The 19353-nt window shown below is 43.3% G+C and overlaps 1 protein-coding gene across 4 annotated transcripts in view; it reads left to right on the forward strand.

The window, feature by feature from the left end:
• The first annotated feature begins 7106 nt into the window (after positions 1–7106).
• TAF1A (TATA-box binding protein associated factor, RNA polymerase I subunit A) overlaps positions 7107–19353 on the forward strand; it is a 30573-nt gene continuing 18326 nt past the window's right edge. Inside the window, exons 1-4 of one of the 4 annotated variants that reach the window (XM_030557464.1) lie at positions 7107–7538; positions 8064–8241; positions 13185–13354; positions 16660–16773. In XM_030557464.1, the coding sequence (XP_030413324.1) occupies positions 8094–8241; positions 13185–13354; positions 16660–16773 (432 nt within the window). In that variant the 5' untranslated portion in view covers positions 7107–7538; positions 8064–8093. The remainder of the gene's footprint in view (positions 7539–8063; positions 8242–13184; positions 13355–16659; positions 16774–19353) is intronic. The other 3 variants (XM_030557462.1, XM_030557465.1, XM_030557466.1) reach the window with 3 other exon arrangements.

The raw sequence follows: 19353 nt of genomic DNA on the forward strand, positions 1-19353 counted from the left end.
CATCATCCATTTTATGAGATCTTAGTCAACTTTTCTTTTACTTGAAAAAACCGTCTACAAAAAATACAACAGTCCTCTTCACATGGCCACAAGAAACACATAACTATCAATCAATTGGTTAAGTTAATCAGGCAATAAACCAAACATACAGATAGCAGCAAGGATGTACAGCTCTAAGAGCCCAAGTTCATTGTGGTACATCATTTTGTTATGAGCTAATCAAATTGTACTATAATCTCACAATAAAAAGATCAGCACCATTTCAAAATAAAAATTATTAGTTTTTCAAAAGGTGGGGATTAACACCTGACTGTATCCTCCACATCCTGTGTGCCTGTTCACAGGGTGCCCAGGACTGTGAGTCACCTTGTTACCCTCCTGTCTCCAGTGAGAGGGAGACTTGCATGTGCTTAACTGGGTGTCATGTCAGCACCTTGACACTACCAGCCTATTATAACACTCAAACAATCTCTGGGCTTTGCCAGCCCTTACGTTGCCTTGTAGGTTAACAACAGGTGCATCCCAGTCCCTGAGCCCTTTGATGCATTCCCCTGTAGCATTCAGCTCCTCATACACTGAACACTTAGTAATACCAGGTATGCTGCCCCAAGGGAATAGTATATACATTAGCTTGAATAACTGAGCTCCAGTTTAGCTCCTTGTACTATACCACAGCACTTAGGTATATTTTTAGTGAAAACAAGAATAGGTTTAACAACAAAGAACAGAGATTCAAAGATTCAAGTGAGCAGTGACTAAGGACAATGGAAACAGAAGGGTTACATACACAACAAGATCAATACATGCTTTCTAGGGACCACACCTTAATAGGCTAACCTCCTGTCTAGAGCAGTCTTATCTCACACATAACCCTTTTTGCAATGCTTCCAACCAAGACTGCCTGGAGTCCTGTTTTTGTAAAGGTAAATATACTGTCCATTTACTTCCTAGGTGCAGGATTACAATGCGCTTTCCTTGTCCCCCAGGTATAGTCCAGTAAATCTTTGAGGTGAACCCTCCGATTATGCTCTTTTCTCCCATCTGTTCTTCTTTCTGTTAAATTTAACAATTCTTCATCTGCATTTAGCTCAAACTGCTCATCATGAATGAGACATTACTCAATTTTCATTTCATCTGCTAGATGAACATCTCTGGTCTGGCAGGAAGCCAGTTTTTCACCTCTGCTGGGAATTAACACCTTGATACAAACTGTAAGAACATTTTCAGTACATACACATCACTCCTTACATAGTAGCAATACATATTTTACAACAAAATTTATAACCAGCGTGATACTGGTTTTCCTTTGATTCCTTACACAATATTGTTTGGTGACCCAGACTGTACATACCAGAATCATGATATTCTTGTAACCCCCTTTACCAGTTGTCATTCAGGAGTTCTTAGGGTCACAATCCCTTACCTCCAAACTCTGCTTCCCTGCCTGTCCCCATATGTGGACACCTGTCCCTAAAACCAAAGGCCCTCTGTTTCCAACTCTCAGCTGCATTACTAATCCCTACAAATCCATGGACTCACTTCACCCAACCCTCTTTCCTTAAACTGTGCACAGACCTATCCCTGACTTCATCTTCCCCCTGCCTCTTCCCAACCGATCCATATTTCAGAGAGCTCCCCCATTTCCAGTCTGCTGCACTCCTGTTATACTCCCTACATATATCCAGAAACTGTTCTCTTTCCCCTACCTGCATCCCCCTATGCACTACCCCCACCCCATTCCATACAGTCTCCCCCCCCCCAATCATTTCAGTCCTCCACAGCATTCATACAAAAGCCCACCAAACCTTTCCCTCTCATTCTTATCCACTTCTGCTTCCTTGTCTGTCCCCTACACTGCATCTTCCCCATCTTCACCTCCAGACAAGGACAAAACACATTTAATCTACAGTAGCAGGCACTAACAAAACTGTCTAGCAAGCAGCCCCACTCACTTCCTGTGGGATGGACAATGAAGTTCTGAAAGTTTTTAGTGTTGTACTCTGTAGTAATAGAACTAACCTTTAAGCCTTCTCACCCCTACTTTTTTTTTTTTTAAAACTACTACTCCTGTCTTAAAAAAGGACTATTGGATTCCTCAAAATAATGTTATATTTGTAGAATTTGCTTTTTACTGAAATCTGATAGACACTTTTAAAAGGAAGCCCATTCCAGCTACACACTTGTATCATTCCATTAAAATCCTGACCTGTCCCCTCATTTCAGCCCTGTCCAATGCTCTAAAATAAAGCATTTTTTGTTAAAATCTTTAATCTAATCTTCTCTCAAGAGTCTGTAATCCCAATTTTGTCAACCATTCTGTTTATCATATAATACATTTGCAGAAACTTATCCATGTGTAATACTAGATCGGGGTGGGCAAACTACAGCCCGGGGGCCACATCTGGCGCTCTAGACATTTTAATCTGGCCCTCAAGTTCCCACTGAGGAGCAGGGTCCGGGACTTGCCCTGCTCCGGTACTCCAGCCAGGGAACGGAGTTGGGGGCTTGCCCCACTCCACACAGCTCCTGGAAGCAGCAGCATGTCCCCCCTCCAGCTCCTATGTGTAGGGGCAGTCAGGGGGCTCCACATGTTGCCCCCACCCTAAGCGCCACCCCTACAGATCTCACTGGCCGGCAATCATGAGCTGGTAACAGAAGATGATAGGAAGGCAGAGCTGCCTGACCGTACCTCCGCAAAAGAACTGGATGGGGGACATGCTGTTGCTTCTGGGAACTGCTTGAGATAAGTGCCACCTGGAGCCTGCACCCATGACTCCCTCCCGGACCCCGATCCCCTGCCCCAATCTCCCTCTTGCCATCGAACTCCTCAGTCCCAGCCCAGAGCATCCTCCTGCACCTGCAATCCCTCATCTCCAGCCAGGTCCCAGAGCCCACACCCCCAGCTGGAGCCCTCACCCCCTCCCACACCCCAACCCTCAATTATGTGAGCATTCATGGCCTGCTATAGAATTTCCACAGCCAGATGTGGCCCTTGGGCCAAAAAGTCTGCCCACCCCTGTACTAGATACTCTATATCAAGCTATTCCAACACAGTGGAAAGGTAAGAAGAGCCATAGGAGGTCAATGTGGTTGCATGAGGAGCTTTTCAGCGATCTAAAATACAAAAGTGACACATATAGGAAATGGAAGGAGGGGCACATCACCAAGGAAGTATATATGGGGATAGTGTGAGTATGTAGGGACAAAAAAATAAAATAAAAATAAAAATAAAAAATCAGGAAAGTCAAGGTAAAGAATGAGTTACAGCTGACAAGAAATGTTAGAGACAACAAGGGGTTCTTCAAATATGTCAGACAAAAAAGAAAGATCAGGGACAGTGTGGGTCCGTTCCTCAATGGAGAACGTGAGCTGATAACAGAAGATGATAGGAAGGCAGAGCTGCTGAATGCTTACTTTGCTTCAGGCTTCTCACAAAAAAATAAAATGACCGGACGACTAGTGAAGATATCAGAGACAATGAAGGGGAAGGGATGCAGATTGAGGTAAGTAAAGAACACATCATATCTTTTGACCAAGTTGAAAGAATTCAAATCAGCAGGGCCTGATGCTATTCACCCAAGCGTACTAACAGAATTGGCTGAATTAATCTTGGAATCACTGGCAATAATTACAAACTCATGGATGACAGGAGAGGTCGCAGAAGACTGGAGAAGGGCCCACTGTAGTGCCGGTCTTTTAAAAGAGGAGCTGGGGAACCTAAAGTCAGTCTGACTTCAATACCTGGGAAGCTACTAGAGCACTGTATAAAATATTAAATTGGCAAATACCTGGAGAGTGAAGGGGTAATAACTAGCAGCCAGCACGGATTTACAAAGTACAAATCATGCCAAACCATTCTGATTTCCTTCTTGACAGGGTAACTGGTTTGGTGGATGAGGGAATACAGTGGACATAATATACGTGGACTTTGTCAAGACTTTTGACACAGTCCTACATCACATTCTCATAAGTAAGCTGAAGAAAAGTGGGCTCGGCAGAACTACCTTTAAGCAGATACATCATTGGTTAAATAACCGCAAACAAAGAGTAACTATTAATGGAATGATGTTAGATTGGAAGGAGGTCTCAGATGCTGTTCCACAAGGATCTCTTCTGTGTCCGGTGTTGTTTAACATCTTTATTAATTACCTGGATGTAGGAAGACAGCGTATACTGATCAAATTTGCAGATGACACAAAGCTGGTGGAAGGGGCTGCCAACACTTTGGAGGATACAGCTAAAATTCAGAGGGATCTTGATAAATTGGAGAACAAAATGAAATTCAGCAAAGACAAATATAAGGTGCAACAGTTAGGCAAAAAAAACTATGCACAAATACAGAATGGGGGATAACTGGCATGGCAGCGGCACTGCTGAGAAGGATCTGGGAGTTGTGGTGTATTACAACCTCAACATGAATCAGCAATGTGATGCTGTTGCAAAAAAAGCAAATGCAATTTTAAGTTGCATTAACAGAGGCATAGCATGCAAGTCAGGGGAGGGAACAGTACCACTCTGCTTGGCACTGATTAGACCTCAGCTGGAGTACTGCCTCCAATTTTGGTCACCAATGTATAGAAAGGATATGAAGAAACTGGGAAGGATCCAGAGGCGAGTAACAAAGATAGGCAAAGGGATAGAATGCAAGCCATAGGAGCAAAGGCTGAAGGAACTGGGTATATTTAGTTTGGAAAAGAGGAGATTACGGGTCGGGGGACATAACAGTGTTCAGTACATGAAAGGCTGCCATAAAAAAAGATGGAGAAAAGTTGTTCTCTCTTGCCACGGAGGGTAGGACAAGAAGCAATGGGTCCAAACTACAGCATACAGCAGATTTAGACTAACTCTCAGAAAAAACTTCCTAACTGTAAGAGCAGAACAATGGAACAGACTACCTAGAGAGATTGTGGAGGCTCCTTATACGGAGGTTTTCAAAAGGTGTCCAAACAGCCATTTGTCTTGGATGGTTTAGATAAGGGGTTCTCAAACATCTTTGCATGACAACCGCCTTCTGACAACAAAAATTATTACATGACCCCAGGAGGGGGAAACTAAAGCCCGAGCCCTGCTGTCCCAAGCAGTGGGGCCAGGGTCAAGGCCCCACTGCTCTTGGCAGTGGGAAAGCCAAATCCCAAAGGTTTGAGCCCCAACTGGGAAGCCTGTAAACTGAGCCTCCCCCACTCCCTACACTCAGTGCTGAAGTCCTTGGGCTTTGGCCCCGGGCTTTGGCTCCAGCAAGACTAATGCCAGCCCTTGGCAATCACATTAAAGTGGAGTCCTTACCCAGAGTTTGAGAACTGCTGATTTATACACAACAAATCTTGCATCTTGGACGGGGGTTAGACTAGATCAGTTGTTCTCAAACTTTTATACTGGTGACCCTTTTCAGATAGCAAGCTTCTGAGTGTGAACCCACCACTCCCTTATAAATTAAAAATATTTTTTGTATATTTAACACCATCATAAAAGCTGCAAGCAAAGCAAGATCTGGGGTAGATGCTGACAGCTCACAACCCCCATGTAATAAGCTTGCAACCCCCTGAGAGGTCCTGATCCCCAGTTTGAGAACCTCTGGATTATATGACCTTTGCAGTCCCTTTTAACTCTATGATTCTATACTGAATGCATCTATTTCCACAGTTAATGAAATTATTCACATCTGTAAAGTTAAGTGCATGTACATTTTCAGTATTGCGGCCTCACTTAGGCCATGTTTACACTAGCATTTATGTCAGCAGAACTTTTGTCGCTCAGGGGTGTGAAAAAAACACCCTCACCCCAAGCAACACAAGTTTTGCCAGCATAAGCAGAACTCCACAGCACTATGTTGCTGGGAGACGCTCTCCCGCCAACAAAGCTACTGCCGCTCATTGGGCTGTTTTTATTATGTCCATGGGAGAGATCTCTCCCATCGACAAGAGTCTCAGGTAAGTCTACACTTTGGACTTGTCCACACTTAAAATGCCACAGCTGCAGTGCTTCAGTATAGCCACTACCTACAACACCAACAGGAGAATCTGCGTAGGTAATCCACCTTCCTGAGAGGCAGCAGCTAGGCTGAAGGATGAATTCTTCAGTTGACCTAGTACTGGCTACACAAGGTTAAATCAGCTTAGCTATACTTCACACAGGGGTATGGACCTCTGATATACTGGCATAGCTAAATCCAAGTTCTCAATGTAGACCAGCCCTTACCCTGTACTGTACACACTCCAGTTTAACTACATGCTGCTACTGTATTTTGGCTTTTTACCATTTAATTTGGTTTTATATTATTTATTATCATACTTATAGAACAATCACTTATCTACGTGATCTGAGTAATCCTACTTTGCAAATCCAAGCCACTAGGTTCCGGAATAGCTCCCTGCTAATAAAGGATGTTTATACCTGTTTTTAAAGAAATTACAGGGTTATATCACAGCTCATGAAAACAGTTGCCTAACCTGAAGAAGAGCTCTGTGTAGCTTGAAAGCTTGTCTCTCATCAACAATAAAAGCTATAACCTCACCCACCTTGCCTCTCTCATATCCTGGGATGGACATGGCTACAAACAACGCCACACAAAACCTTGGGGTAACCCTTGTTCCCTCTCCCCCAGTGTCAGCACTGGCATTAGCCACCCTTTCTCGTAGCCTCTCCATAACGCGAAGTGGGGCTTCTGCCTTATCTCACAAACCAGACCCGGGCCCTAGCTCCAGGCTCAGCTAGGAGTCCAGGGCTGGCTCCGTGTTACCTAGTGCGAGCGGCTGCGGTAACAGGAGGCTCCGCAACACACCGCCTCGCAGCGCGGAGCCGCAGGGGCGGGTTGTTCGGCGCCAGCCACAGGAGCCCCGTTCCGCGTCCCCTCGGGAGAGGGCGGGGGCGGCGCCCGATACACACACACACACACACGGCAGTGAGGACCAGCCCGGCCCGGCCCCGCCCCGCGCCCGGGGGCTGAGCCCAGCTTCACCCTGCTGGGGCAGCCGGCGCCTCCCCTCCTGCAGCGACCGCGCAGCCTGGCTCTCGTGGCAGGGGCTCCTTGGGCCCCACGCGCGGCGCCGAGGTCGGACTGGCCCCTCCCCCGTCCACTGAGGGAGCGGGCCCCGGCAGCAGGAAGGGCCCTCCCGAACCGCACCCGCCGCTCCTCTTGGCGCGCGAACACCCAGGCGCACGCGCCGCACCGTCCGTCAATCACGGGCAGCTTCACCACTCCTGACTCAGCCGTCGGACCCAACAATGCGCATGCGCATCAACTCGGCTGCTCCGCCCTGTGGGTCAAAGGTCACGCCTGAGGAAACGCTCAGACCATCCTCTCGGGACCAAGTTTTAAATCGCGATTCAGCCGAGACTGCGCAAGGTCATGTGACTTACCCGCGGATAGGCTCGGTTGCCCAACCAACATATGGTCGCTTCCCTGGAGCCGTTCGGAAACGTCCGTTGGGAGCGTACCAACTTCCGGCACGTGCCGTGTGTTTAGGAGCTGGGTTCGTCCATCCCCGGCGGGGCCTGGCCCACGTGATTGGGGGGGGGTTCTTCAGGAGCGGCGCATGCAGGTGAGGAGAGCTCGGGTTGGTTAGGGAGCGGGGAGTCCTACCGTCAGGGCTCGGGCTGGGCTCGCTCTGCAGGGCTCGTGGGGGTCGCTACCCTGGGAGGGCGATGGGCGCTTCGTGCCCTTTGCCCTGCGAGACCAGAAGTGAAAGAGCCGGGCTTGGGCGGATCCCTGGCTCCGGTTTAGTGGGCTCAGCGGCGGTGGCTCCGCACATCCCCAAGTTGAAAAAGGAGAATCCCATGACTTCTGGAGCTGGGGAGTTAAGACCAGTGAAAGAAACATGAGTTGGCAACACTGGGGTGGCCTTGGGCATTAGGCAGTGGCCTGGGACTCAGGAGATCTGGATTTGGCTTCTGGCTCTGACATGGACCCCCTGTGTGATTAGGGTAAGGCAGTCTCTGTGCCTCAGTTTCCTATCTGTAAAATGGTGCCACTGTAATAAAACTACTCTGCCTCCCCATGCTCTCTCCTATAGGACTTTAAAGAAACAGTACACATCTTCATGTCATGTGTGTTAATTTTTTTTCAGGTGTAAAAGTTTTCCTCTCACTTTAAAGACATGGACAGTTTTGTTGAACAACTGAAAAGGGGGACAGAGGAAGAGTTTACAGAAGAGTCTGTGTGGGATGGGTCTGCAGTAAACACCACAAGCAGTTCACTTCCAGCTATCTATTTACCTTTACTCCCACGGAACCTTCGGCATCCAAGTAATTGTGATTCTCTGTTGACTGCTTATCCTTACTAGCACATGCTGGTAACTAACATAGTAGCATTAGAGATGTCGCTGCTACTGAACTCACTGGGAGTTGAGGGCTCTTCTACAGTACAGGATGAAAGGGAGTGCCATAAAGAAGCTATCACTGCTTTCTGTGTCTTGACACAGACCTGACTATATGCAATTTAAAAACAAAACAAAACACCACGCTGCAAACTTGTAACATCTCTAATGCTACTATGTTAATATATATCTGTATATACAGTACCTGGCTCTATTGGGCCTCAATCTTGGTTGAGGCTTCCATTAGCTTCTAATACAAATGCTTAGTAAAAATAGACAATGGGTCAAAACCAAAACGTTAGTACAGAAATCCTCTATATTTTGAGAGAGTCTGGATCTGAATTTTGCAGCATGAACCCATCTCAAGGGCAATAGTGTACAGTGAATGACCTTTGTATAATGCCCAAATTTCCCTAACTCTAATTGCCACACAGGTGATAGTGCCGTTTAACTTTGCATTTATAGCCTTTGCTATGGTCTTTTGCTCCTCTGCTATTTTTCAGACAATATGTTTCTCTGGGTAACTTCAGATCCACACAGGTGAAGATCACTTTCTATAGCTTCCAAGACAGGTGTAGTTTGTTAAGACCAAAACATAAGGGTGGCCATACTGGGTCAGACCAATGATTCATTCAACCCAGTAGCCTCTCTTCTGACAGCGGCTGGTACCAGATAATTCAGAGGGAGTGAACAGAACAGGTGAATCCTGTTAAATTGAGTGATTCATCCAGTCAAAGGTATCAGAACACCCAGATCATGGGGTTCAGTTCCTGATCATCTTGGCTGATAGGTCCATCAGTGGCTATCTTCCATGAACTTCTGTTTTTGAACCCAGTTATGCTTCTGACCTTCACAGTGCTCCCTGACAATGAGTTCCACAGGTTGATCATGCATTGTGGGAAGAAGTACTTCCCTGTTTTTGTCTTAAACCTGCTGCATGTTGATTTCAGTTGGTATCTGTTCGTTCTTGTATTATGGGCAGGGGTAAATAACACTTCTCTATTTACTTTCTCCACTGCTTTCATGATTTTACAAACCTCTACTATATCCCCCTTTAGTCATTTCTTTTCTAAGATGAATAGCGCCAGTCTTTTTAGTCTCTCTTGACATGGAAGCTATTCCATACCCCTAGTCATTTTTTTGTTGCTCTTCTCTGCACTTTTTCCAATTCTAATAAATCTTTTTTTGAGATAGGTTAACCAGACCTGAATGCAGTATTCCAGGTGTGGATAACTGACAGATTTTTGAAGTTGCACTGTAATATTTTCTGCCTTATCTCTCCGTTTCCTAATGATTCCTAACATTCTGTTTGCTTTTTAAACTGCTGCTGCATATTGAGCAGATGTTTTCAGAGAACTATCTATGATGTCTCCAAGATCTCTTTCTTGAGTGGGAACAGCTAATTTAGATCACTTCATTTTGTGTGTGTAGTTGGGATTATATTTTCCAATGTGCATTAGTTTGCACTTATCAACATTGAATTTTATCTGCCATTTTGTTGCCCGGTCATCCAGTTTTGTGAGATCCCTGTTGTAACACTTCACAGTCAGCTTTGGACTTTAATTATCTTTAGTAATTTTGAATCATTGGGAAATTTGCCACCTCACTGTTTACCCCCTTATCCAGATAATTTATCAGTATGTTGAACAGCACTGGTCACAGTACAGATCTTTGGGGACCCTGCTGTTTACCTCTCTCCATTGTTAAAACTAACAATTTATTCCTACCTTTTGTTTCCTGCATTTTAACTAGTTTGCTGATCCATGAGAGATCTTTCATCTTATCCCATGGCTGCTTACTTTGCTTATGAGCCTTTGGTGTGGGACCTTGTCAAAGGCTTTCTGAAAGTCCAAGTACACTGGCTTAACATGTTTGTTGACCCACTGAAAGAATTCTAATAGATTGGTGAGGCATGATTTCCCTTACAAAAGCTGTATCGACTCTTCCCCAGCATTCTGAGTTAATCTGTGTGTCTGATAATTCTGTTCTTTCCCATACTTTTAACAAATTTATATGGTACTAAAGCTAGGCTTGCTGACTGTAATTTCCAGGATTGCCTCTAGAGCCTTTTTAAAAATCAGCATTACATTAGCTCACCACCAGGCAGCAGGTACAGTGACTTATTTAAGCCATATGTTACATACTACAGTTAGTAGTTCTTAAATTTCATATTTGAGTTCCTTCTGGAATGCTTGGGTGAATACCATCTGGTCCTGGTAAATTAAACTGTAATAAGTCATCAATTTGTTTCCAAACCTCCTTTACTGTTGCCTCAATCTAGATCAATTCCTCAAATTCGTCACCAAAAAGAATGGCTCAAGTGTGGGAATCTCCCTTGCATCCTCTGTAGTGAAGACCAATGCAAAGAATTTGTTTAGCTTCTTTACAACAGCCTTGTTTTCCTTGAGTGCTCCCTTAGCACCTTGATCATCCAGTGGCCCTACTGACTGGCAGGATTTCTGCTTCTGATGGACTTAAAACAAATGTTGCTGTTAGTTTTTGTCTTTTTCTAGTTGCTCTTCAGATGTCTGTTTTTGTTTGTTTTTTGGCCTGCCTATTATATTTTTATACTTCACTTGCCAGCATTTATGCTCCTTTCTGTTTTCCTCAGTAGGACCTGACTTCCAATTTTTAAAGGATGTCTTTTTGCCTCTAACTGCCTCTTTTATTTTGTTGTTTAGCCCTGGTGACTCTTTTTTTTATTTATTTGAGATATACATTTAGTTTGAGCTTCTGTTATGGTGCTTTTAAATAGTTTCCATGCAGCTTGCAGGCATTTCATTCTTGTGACCATTCCTTTTAATTTCCGTTTAACTAGCTTAACTGGCTTCCTTATTTTTGTGTCATTTCCCTTTTTGAAGTTACTTGCTACTGTGATGGGTTTCTTTGGTATTTTCCCCTTTACAAGCATGTAAATCTAACTTCATTTTCATTGCTATTATTGATCGGTTCAGTACCAGATCCTGTGATCCACTTAGGACTTTCTCCTTGTGGGTACCAAAACTAGCTGCTCCAAGAAGCAGTCATTAACGATGTCTAGAAATTTGATCTCACATCTTTTTATCTTGCATCCCATCCTGAGGTGACATATATCCAGTCAGTAGGGGATAGTTGAAATCCCCCATTGCTATTCGTTTTTCTGATTTTTGTAGCCTCTCTCATCTCCCTGAGCATTTCACATTGTTCACGATTAAATGGTCAGTAGTATATTTCTACTTTATTCTTATTATTTAAGCATGGAATTGTTATCCACAGAGATTCTATGGTACTGTTTGATTCATTTAAGTTTTTTACTGTATTTGAGTCTATGCTTTATTTCATAGATAATGCCACTCCCACACCAGTATGATCTACTATGTCATTCCCATATGTTTTGTACCTTGGTATTACAATGTCCCACTGATTATCATCATTCCACCAAGTTTCTTTGATGCCTTATATCAATATCCTTCTTTATAACCAGGCATTCAGTTTCATCCAGCTTACTATTTAGACTTCTAGCATTTGTATACAAGCACTTATAAAATTTGTCAGTATTTAGTTGTCTGCCTTCAAGTGACATAATTGAAGGGGATGCTGTTTTTGACTGTTTTTCATTTCCCACCTATACTTTATCAACTTCTATTCTCTCCTCTTTATTTAATAAATCCGTGTCTCTGTCCAAACCGAGTGCTCCACACCTCCGCACCTGTTGGTTTTCCCCCAGCCCTTAGTTTAAAAACTCCTTCATAACCTTTTTAATTTTACATGCCAGCAATCTGGTTCCATTTTAGTTTAGATGGAGCCCATCCTTCCTGTATAGGCTCTTCCTTTCCCAAAAGGTTCCCCTGTTCCTAATAAACCTAAATCCCTTCTCTGAACACCATTGTCTCATCCATGTATTGAGACCCTGCAGTTCTGTGTGCATAACTGGCCCTGCATGTGGAACTGGAAGCATTTCACAGAATGCTACCTTGAAGGTCTTGGACTTCAATCTCTTACCTAGCAGACTAAATTTGGCCTCTAGGACCTCTCTCCTACCTTTTTCATTCTGTCAGTGGTACCTACATGTACCGTGACCACTGGCTCCTCCCCAGCGCTGCTCAGATATCTATCTAAAGGTCTCCAGAGGTCCGCAACCTACATCCCTGTAAGGCATTTAACCATGCAGTTCTCCTGGTGCATCACAAAACCATCTATGTTTCTAATAATTGAATCCCCCATGACTGTTACCTGCCTCTCCTTATAACTGGGGTTCCCTGCCCTTGAAGGGGTATCCTCAGTGTGAGAGGATAACATTACATCATCTGGAAGGAGGATCCAAACTATAGGCTCTTTTCTCTCTGCTCTAGCTTGATGTTCTCCTTCCTCAAGACTTTCATCCTCAGCACAGAGGCTGTCAGACTAGGAGTGGAACTGCTTTATTAGATCCCTGAAATTCTCAGCTGTGTATCTCCCTGTCTCCCTTAGCTCCTTCCGTTCAGCCATGCTAGTATCAAGTGCCCGTACTCAAATCTCTGAGGACCATAAGCGGCTTGCTCTGAATGCACATATATGCCACCAGTCCATAAGACAGGTAATCATACATGCTGCATTTAGTGCAGTATAGTAGATAGCCCCCACTGTCCTGCTGGACTTCTGTTTGCATTATTTCTACTCTTGCAGGGTTTTTGTTCTGTGTGTCTGTGTTTAGGAGCGGTTTTTTTTAAACCCCTGTTCTCCCTGAGTTGGTCCTACCCCCTTGTCAAGGGATCCTAAAGGGATTAAGGATCAAAGGATGGAAAACTAGAGCCTTGTTATTGGCAAAGATATAGATACCAAAGTAAGAGCTGTAGTTTTTGTTTTGTTTAAGAGGATCACAATCAGTAGTATCCACTAACCTTATTTTTTCAGCAACCAGAGGTCGAAAGGCAACAGAATTTCAAGAGACTAAGAAAGCTTGTTTAAATTACATTCAGGATGCCCTGCTACAACACCAGTGGCAGAGGGCTGCAGAGTTCATGACTAACTATTTGGAGACATTAGAGAATACTTCTGCTGAAAAACGGATGGCTGCCCCAGAGGTAAGTAGTAAGGAAAAATCCGTACTTTCTCCCTCAGTTGATGGAAATAATTTAAAGGGGCATCTGAGATAATTCAGGACCCATACTTATGCTCTGTTTATGTAAAATATAAATCCCTAAAACTTCATAAATCTAATTTTCAGGGATGTTTTCATAATTTTCAGGTGTCGCCTCGCATCTGTTTGCACAACAGATAAGAAAGTGGCCCAAATATGAATAAATGCCACAAATCACACCAGTAGCATGTTCCACTTAAAATATAGGTTTTCATAATTTCATTTTGAAACAGAGAAATAAGCACATTTTTCCACTGGTTCCAGGGCTTCCCAGAGAGGGGGGCAAATGGGGCAATTTGCCCCAGGCCCTGGGCTCCACAGGGGCCCCCAAGAGAATGGCTCAAGCTCCTGCCCCAGCCTGATCCGACCCCGTGTCCACCCCTTTCCTGGAGCCTCAGTGCATCCAGCGCTGTCCCTGAACAGCTGCAGCCTGACTCCGGCAGGGCCTGAGCTCCACCCCGCTGAGAACAGCATGGTAAGGGGGCGGGGCTGCGAGCTCCAGGCTGAGTGGAGGAAGCTCACAGCCCCGCCCCCTTTACCCCAGTGCTCTGAGTGGGGAGGAGCTCAGGCCCTGACGGAGCCACACTGCACCGCTGTTCAGGGATGGCCCTGGATGCAATGCACTGAGGCTCCGGGTGAGGGGGGAGCCAGGGGCAAGAAGCTGGGGCTGGGCGGGTTGCTAAGGAGTAGGGAGTGTCAGGGATCAGGAAGGGGGCAGAGATTGGGGGGGCGGTCAGGGAACAGGGAGCGGGAGGGTTGGATTGTGGGCGTTCCAGGGGTCTGTCAGGACTCAGTGGAGGGTGGATAGGGGTTGGGGCAGTCAAGGGACAGGGAGGAGGGATGGGGTCCCGGGGTGGTGGTAGTGGTGGTGTCTCTGGGGGATGGGTTGGGGATTGTGAGTGGGGATTGGATAGGGGACAGGGCCAGGCTGTTTGAGAGTCACAGCCTTCCCTACCATGAAGCTCATTCAGCAGTTTGAGGCTTGCAGAAGAGCCAAGCTGCTAGCTTTTCAATTAGGGCTACCATCCCTTTCACTTCTCAAATGCCAAATTATAGTCTATATTTAATTTCAGTGCCATAGGGAAATTCACGTCAGGGGAGGGTAGCTTCATTTAAAATTAGCCACTGGGGGAGGGATCACATGAGAAGAGCAATACCCCTCCCAACCCTACAAAGGGAGACCCCTCCCCTCCAGTCCCTGAGGCTCCAGAGCTGTCTCAAAATTTCGTCCTGGTGACCCCTTTCACATAGCAAACCTCTGAGTGCGACCCCCCGCACCCCCTTATACATTGAAAACACTTTTTTATATATTTAACACTATTATAAATGCTGGAGGCAAAGCGGGGTTTGAGGTGGAGCCTGACAGCTCTCAACACCCAGTAATAACCTCTTGACTCCCAGTTTGAGAACCCCTGGGTTAATTTAATTTTAGCACCCTGTGTCCATTCACATGCATGTGCTATTTTGAGCATTTCAGTTTTCACAACATAAGCTCATCCCAGATTCTGGACCAAGCTCAAATGCTCAGTTTGCGGAGTATGTATGTAAGCTGTACCAAAGACAAACCCACAGTAACCGTCTCCAGTTTGTGAAGGACCCCATGGAGCCAGTCTCTAGGAAACAGCTAAATGCATGGAGGTTAAGTCCATTAATGGCTATTAGCCAGGATGGGTAAGGAATGGTGTCCCTAGCCTCTGTCAGAGGGTGGGGACGGATGGCAGGAGAGAGATCACTTGACCATTACCTGTTAAGTTCACTCCCTCTGGGGCACTTGGCATTGGCCATTGTCGGTAGACAGGATACTGGGCTGGATGGACTTTTGGTTTGACCCAATATGGCTGTTCTTATGTTCTAAGCTAAAGGAACGCAAAGTTATGGAGACAGATATGAGTCAAGGAAGCCAGCAGAGTATCAGAAACCTGGAAAAATCTCTGACTGGATGGGCTCAGGCATTTGGTCACAAGCTAAGGTGATTCAGAAGTTTTGGATTTTTTTAAGCAAAATTTTTTTATTGTTTCTTTAAACAATCAGACACAGCAAACAGCAAATATTTGGCCACACATTTCTGAAACCCCAAACCATATTCAGGTTTTGACAGACTAATTTCAGCTTTTCAATTAAAAAAAAAAAACACAACAAATTTTGAAAGAAAGCGACATTGTCCCTGATTTTTTTTCTGCTTTTTAAAAACCCCTAATTTTCGAACCAAAAAAAGTTTTGATGGAAAATATTTGTCCAACCCCTTTAATGAGCTTTAGTGCCTTTTAGCACTAGCTGATGCTGAGAACCAGTGATATCTTATAAAGAAGTTTTCTCAAAACTAGGTTTGTGCTGAGATGCAGAAGGTTTATTTTTCCCAGGGCTGCCCGAGAGGGGGAGCAAGTGGGGCAATTTGCCCTGGGCCCCGCAGGGGCCCCCTTGAGAATACAGTATTGCAATTTTTTTTATGGAAGGGGCCCCTGAAATTGCTTTGCCCCAGGCCCCCTGAATCCTCTGAGCAGCCGTGACTGGTTCCCCTACATGTTGGTGTCCATTTGAAAACTGCATCTTTGTTTTTAGTTCTCCACCATCTTTGTCCAGTACTACATGAATCTTCTTGCTAGTCCCTTCCCTGCTTCCTCTGTGCATCTCAACAGATGGAAAGGGTAGTAAACTGCATTAACAAAGAGCTGTTTAAAAAAATAAATTCAGTGCAGAGAACATTGGCTACTGCCAGTTTGTTGGAATTGCTGATCTAACTGTGTAGACAAATCTTGATCACAAAGTTATTTGGGGGTGGGGTAGGATGTGTCCGGACAGAAGATATGTATTTCAGTTTGCAATTTCATCTAATTATCCTTACCTTTGTTGTATTAAGGTAACGTGAGCTACGTATACCTACATTTTAGTGGGGTAACATGAAAAGAAAATTTCGTGTTTGCTTGAGTTGTTACCAGTCCACAGCAGGCACCTACTGCCTTCTATATATGGTTTTGGTGTGTTTTGTTGAAGTATGGGATTTTTATGACCACTTGTGAAGTTTCCATTGCATTTAAGCTTTATTTTCACTTATAGTACATGCTGGTATATTTTACTATAGCAACAAATAATACACAATAGTTTTCTTTTGCAATTTAAACCACACATAATATGGTTAAATATAGCAGCCATAGTACAGTGATGGGAGACTGATGTTCTGGCTGCTGTGCGCAGAGTGTTTTCACTTCTGAAATTTGAATTCTTTTGGAATTTTTTTTTCTCCATTGGCAGGTGATTTGGAGAATAGGAACTGAAATTTTGTGCCATCATTCCAAGAGCAGTATTGAAGAGTTCAACTATTTTGCTGAGCAGATGAAAAATCTAGGAGTAAAAAGGTATTTAAAGGTGAGGATAGCCTTAAAGGAACACTTCAGAAAGAAGTATGATTTAAGTCTGTAAATTTTACCTACTGGTGTTACAAGCAACATTTAAGAAATTCTTAAGAATATTATCTCTGATAGTTAGTATCACTAATTATAGAATCAAGAGACTGCAACTTAGACTTATGTGATGGCATCATTATTTTTCCATCTCATTCCCTATATAGCCTATCATCTTTTACTTTTTTGACTGTAGCTGCACATTCTGCTGAAGTCTTCATTGAGCTGTCCCCAGGTTCCTTTCCTAAGTTGATAGTTAATTTAGAACCATGTCATGTATATGGATAGCCTGTTTTTTGTTTTCCCTTCCAATGTGCATTGCTTTACAGTTATTAATATTGGGCTTCCGTTACTATCATGTTACCTGTTCACCTGGCTTGGTCAGGTCTCGTTTTAGCTCCTCAGTCTGCTGTGATCCTGGTTAATCTACATAACTTTGTCATCTGCAAATTTTGCTGCCTAACTCCTTTCTCCCCTTTCCAGATTCAAAATACGTATACAAAACACTAGCCTAGTCAGGAATTTTGAGGTACTCTTCTGTAAATCTTTTGGCATGGTTACATTTTTCCATTTAATCCTACTCTTGCTTTCTGTCTCTTTGCCAATTTTTGATTCATGACATTATTTTTTATTATTTGTATTGCCATACCACTGAGGAGTCCTAGTCACGGAACAGGACCCAATTATGTTAAGTGCTGTATAAACACAGAACTTCAAGAGAATCCCTGCCCCCAAAGGTTTACTTTGACTTCCATCCCATTTATAATTAGTTTCTTTACTAGACTTTTGTTAAGGACCTTTTCAAAGGCCTTTAAAAAGTCTAAGCAAACTAGCATCTGATTCACATCTATATACTACTTTATCAACCTGTTAAAAGAATTGTAATAGATTAGTGAGACGTGATTTTCCTTTCTTGAATCTGTGCTGGTTAGACCGCCGCCATATGGTGATCTTGCAGATGTTTTCTTGTTCTAGTTTATCGTTTTAAACCAATTTGCCAGTTACAGATGCAAGGTTTACTCATACAATTTACCAGATCGCCACCATTTCCTTTAAAAAAAACAAAACAAAAACAACCTAATTTTTTTTAATTACAGCACTTGCAATCTCCTGTGTTTTCAGGTTTTTATTTTGTTTAACATTTCCCAGGATTTTATCAGTTTATTACAGAAATTAAAAAGTGGGTAAAAATCAGTACAAAAATTAACCTCAGTTTTCTGGTGAAATATCAGGGTTAATATTGGGATGGGAGGACTGAAAAAAATCAACCAATATAGAAACATCAGAATACTGTAAGTAAAATGAGTTTAATGCTGTGGCTTATTTTGTGAACTGTCCGTAAACACACATGCATGCACGTGTGTGTCTCTGTATCTTCCCCAACATTGCCGTACTTTAACAGACAGCTTCTCATTTACACTTAGACAAATTTATTAACAAAAACACATCAACCTAATGTATTGGATTTGCTTAACATAATTAGTATTTTCATGTATTTGGTCAAAATTCAGGTGAAAAGCAGTTTTAAAAAAATAGCATTTATAAAATCTGGGAAATTTTTTGGTAAAAATCAGTGAACTGAAAATGAAGGGCCTTATGTACTTGCTATCTTCTAATTCTTTGGAATATTGGCTGTTTTTAGTGAGGGATTGCGTATTTTTGCAAGCAGCTCAGCCACTTCACATTTAAGCGCCTTCAGAAGCGTTGGATGTATACCATCTGGCTTGTGACTTATTGCTTTTATAAACTGCTTGTACTAGCACTACTTCTTTTGACACCTCCATCACTGATAGTACCTCATATTTATTACCACAGAAGAGCAGGTCTGGGATATGTATCTTCCCTAGCATGATCTATGGTGAAGACTGATGCAAAAAATCATTTAGCTTCTCAGCAATGTCCACATTTACCTATATCCATCCTTTTTTTTCCTTTCTCCTTTTCCTAATATTGTATTTATCTCCAACGCTTTCTGCAGATACATCATTTGAATGAAATAACTAGGGCTGTCAATTGCAGTTAACTCACATGATTAACTCAAAAAAAAATCTTGCATCCGGCAAAGTGAGTATTCACCCACGAAAGCTCATGCTCCAATACGTCTGTTAGTCTATAAGGTGCCACAGGACTCTTTGCTGCTCTTTCAAAAAAATTAATCACAACTTAATCGCGATTAATTTTTTAATCCCACTTATAACAGTAGAATACAAATTGAAATTTACTAAATATATTTGGATGTTTTTCTACATTTTCAATATTGATTTCAATTACAACACAGAATACAAAGTGCACAGTGCTCACTTTTAGTTTTACAAATATTTGCACTGTAAGAATGATAAACAAAAGAAATAGTATTTTTCAGTTCGTCTCATACAAGTACTGTAGTGCAATCTCTTTATTGTGAAAGTGTGATTTACAAATGCAGATCTTTTTAGGGGGGAGAGGGAGGTTTACATAACTGCACTCAAAAACAAAACGGTGTAAAACTTTAGAGCGTACAAGTCCACTCAGTCCTATGTCTTATTCTGCCAATTAAGACAAACAA

This window comes from Gopherus evgoodei, chromosome 3, assembly GCF_007399415.2.
Source record: "Gopherus evgoodei ecotype Sinaloan lineage chromosome 3, rGopEvg1_v1.p, whole genome shotgun sequence".
Classification (NCBI taxonomy): domain Eukaryota; kingdom Metazoa; phylum Chordata; order Testudines; family Testudinidae; genus Gopherus; species Gopherus evgoodei.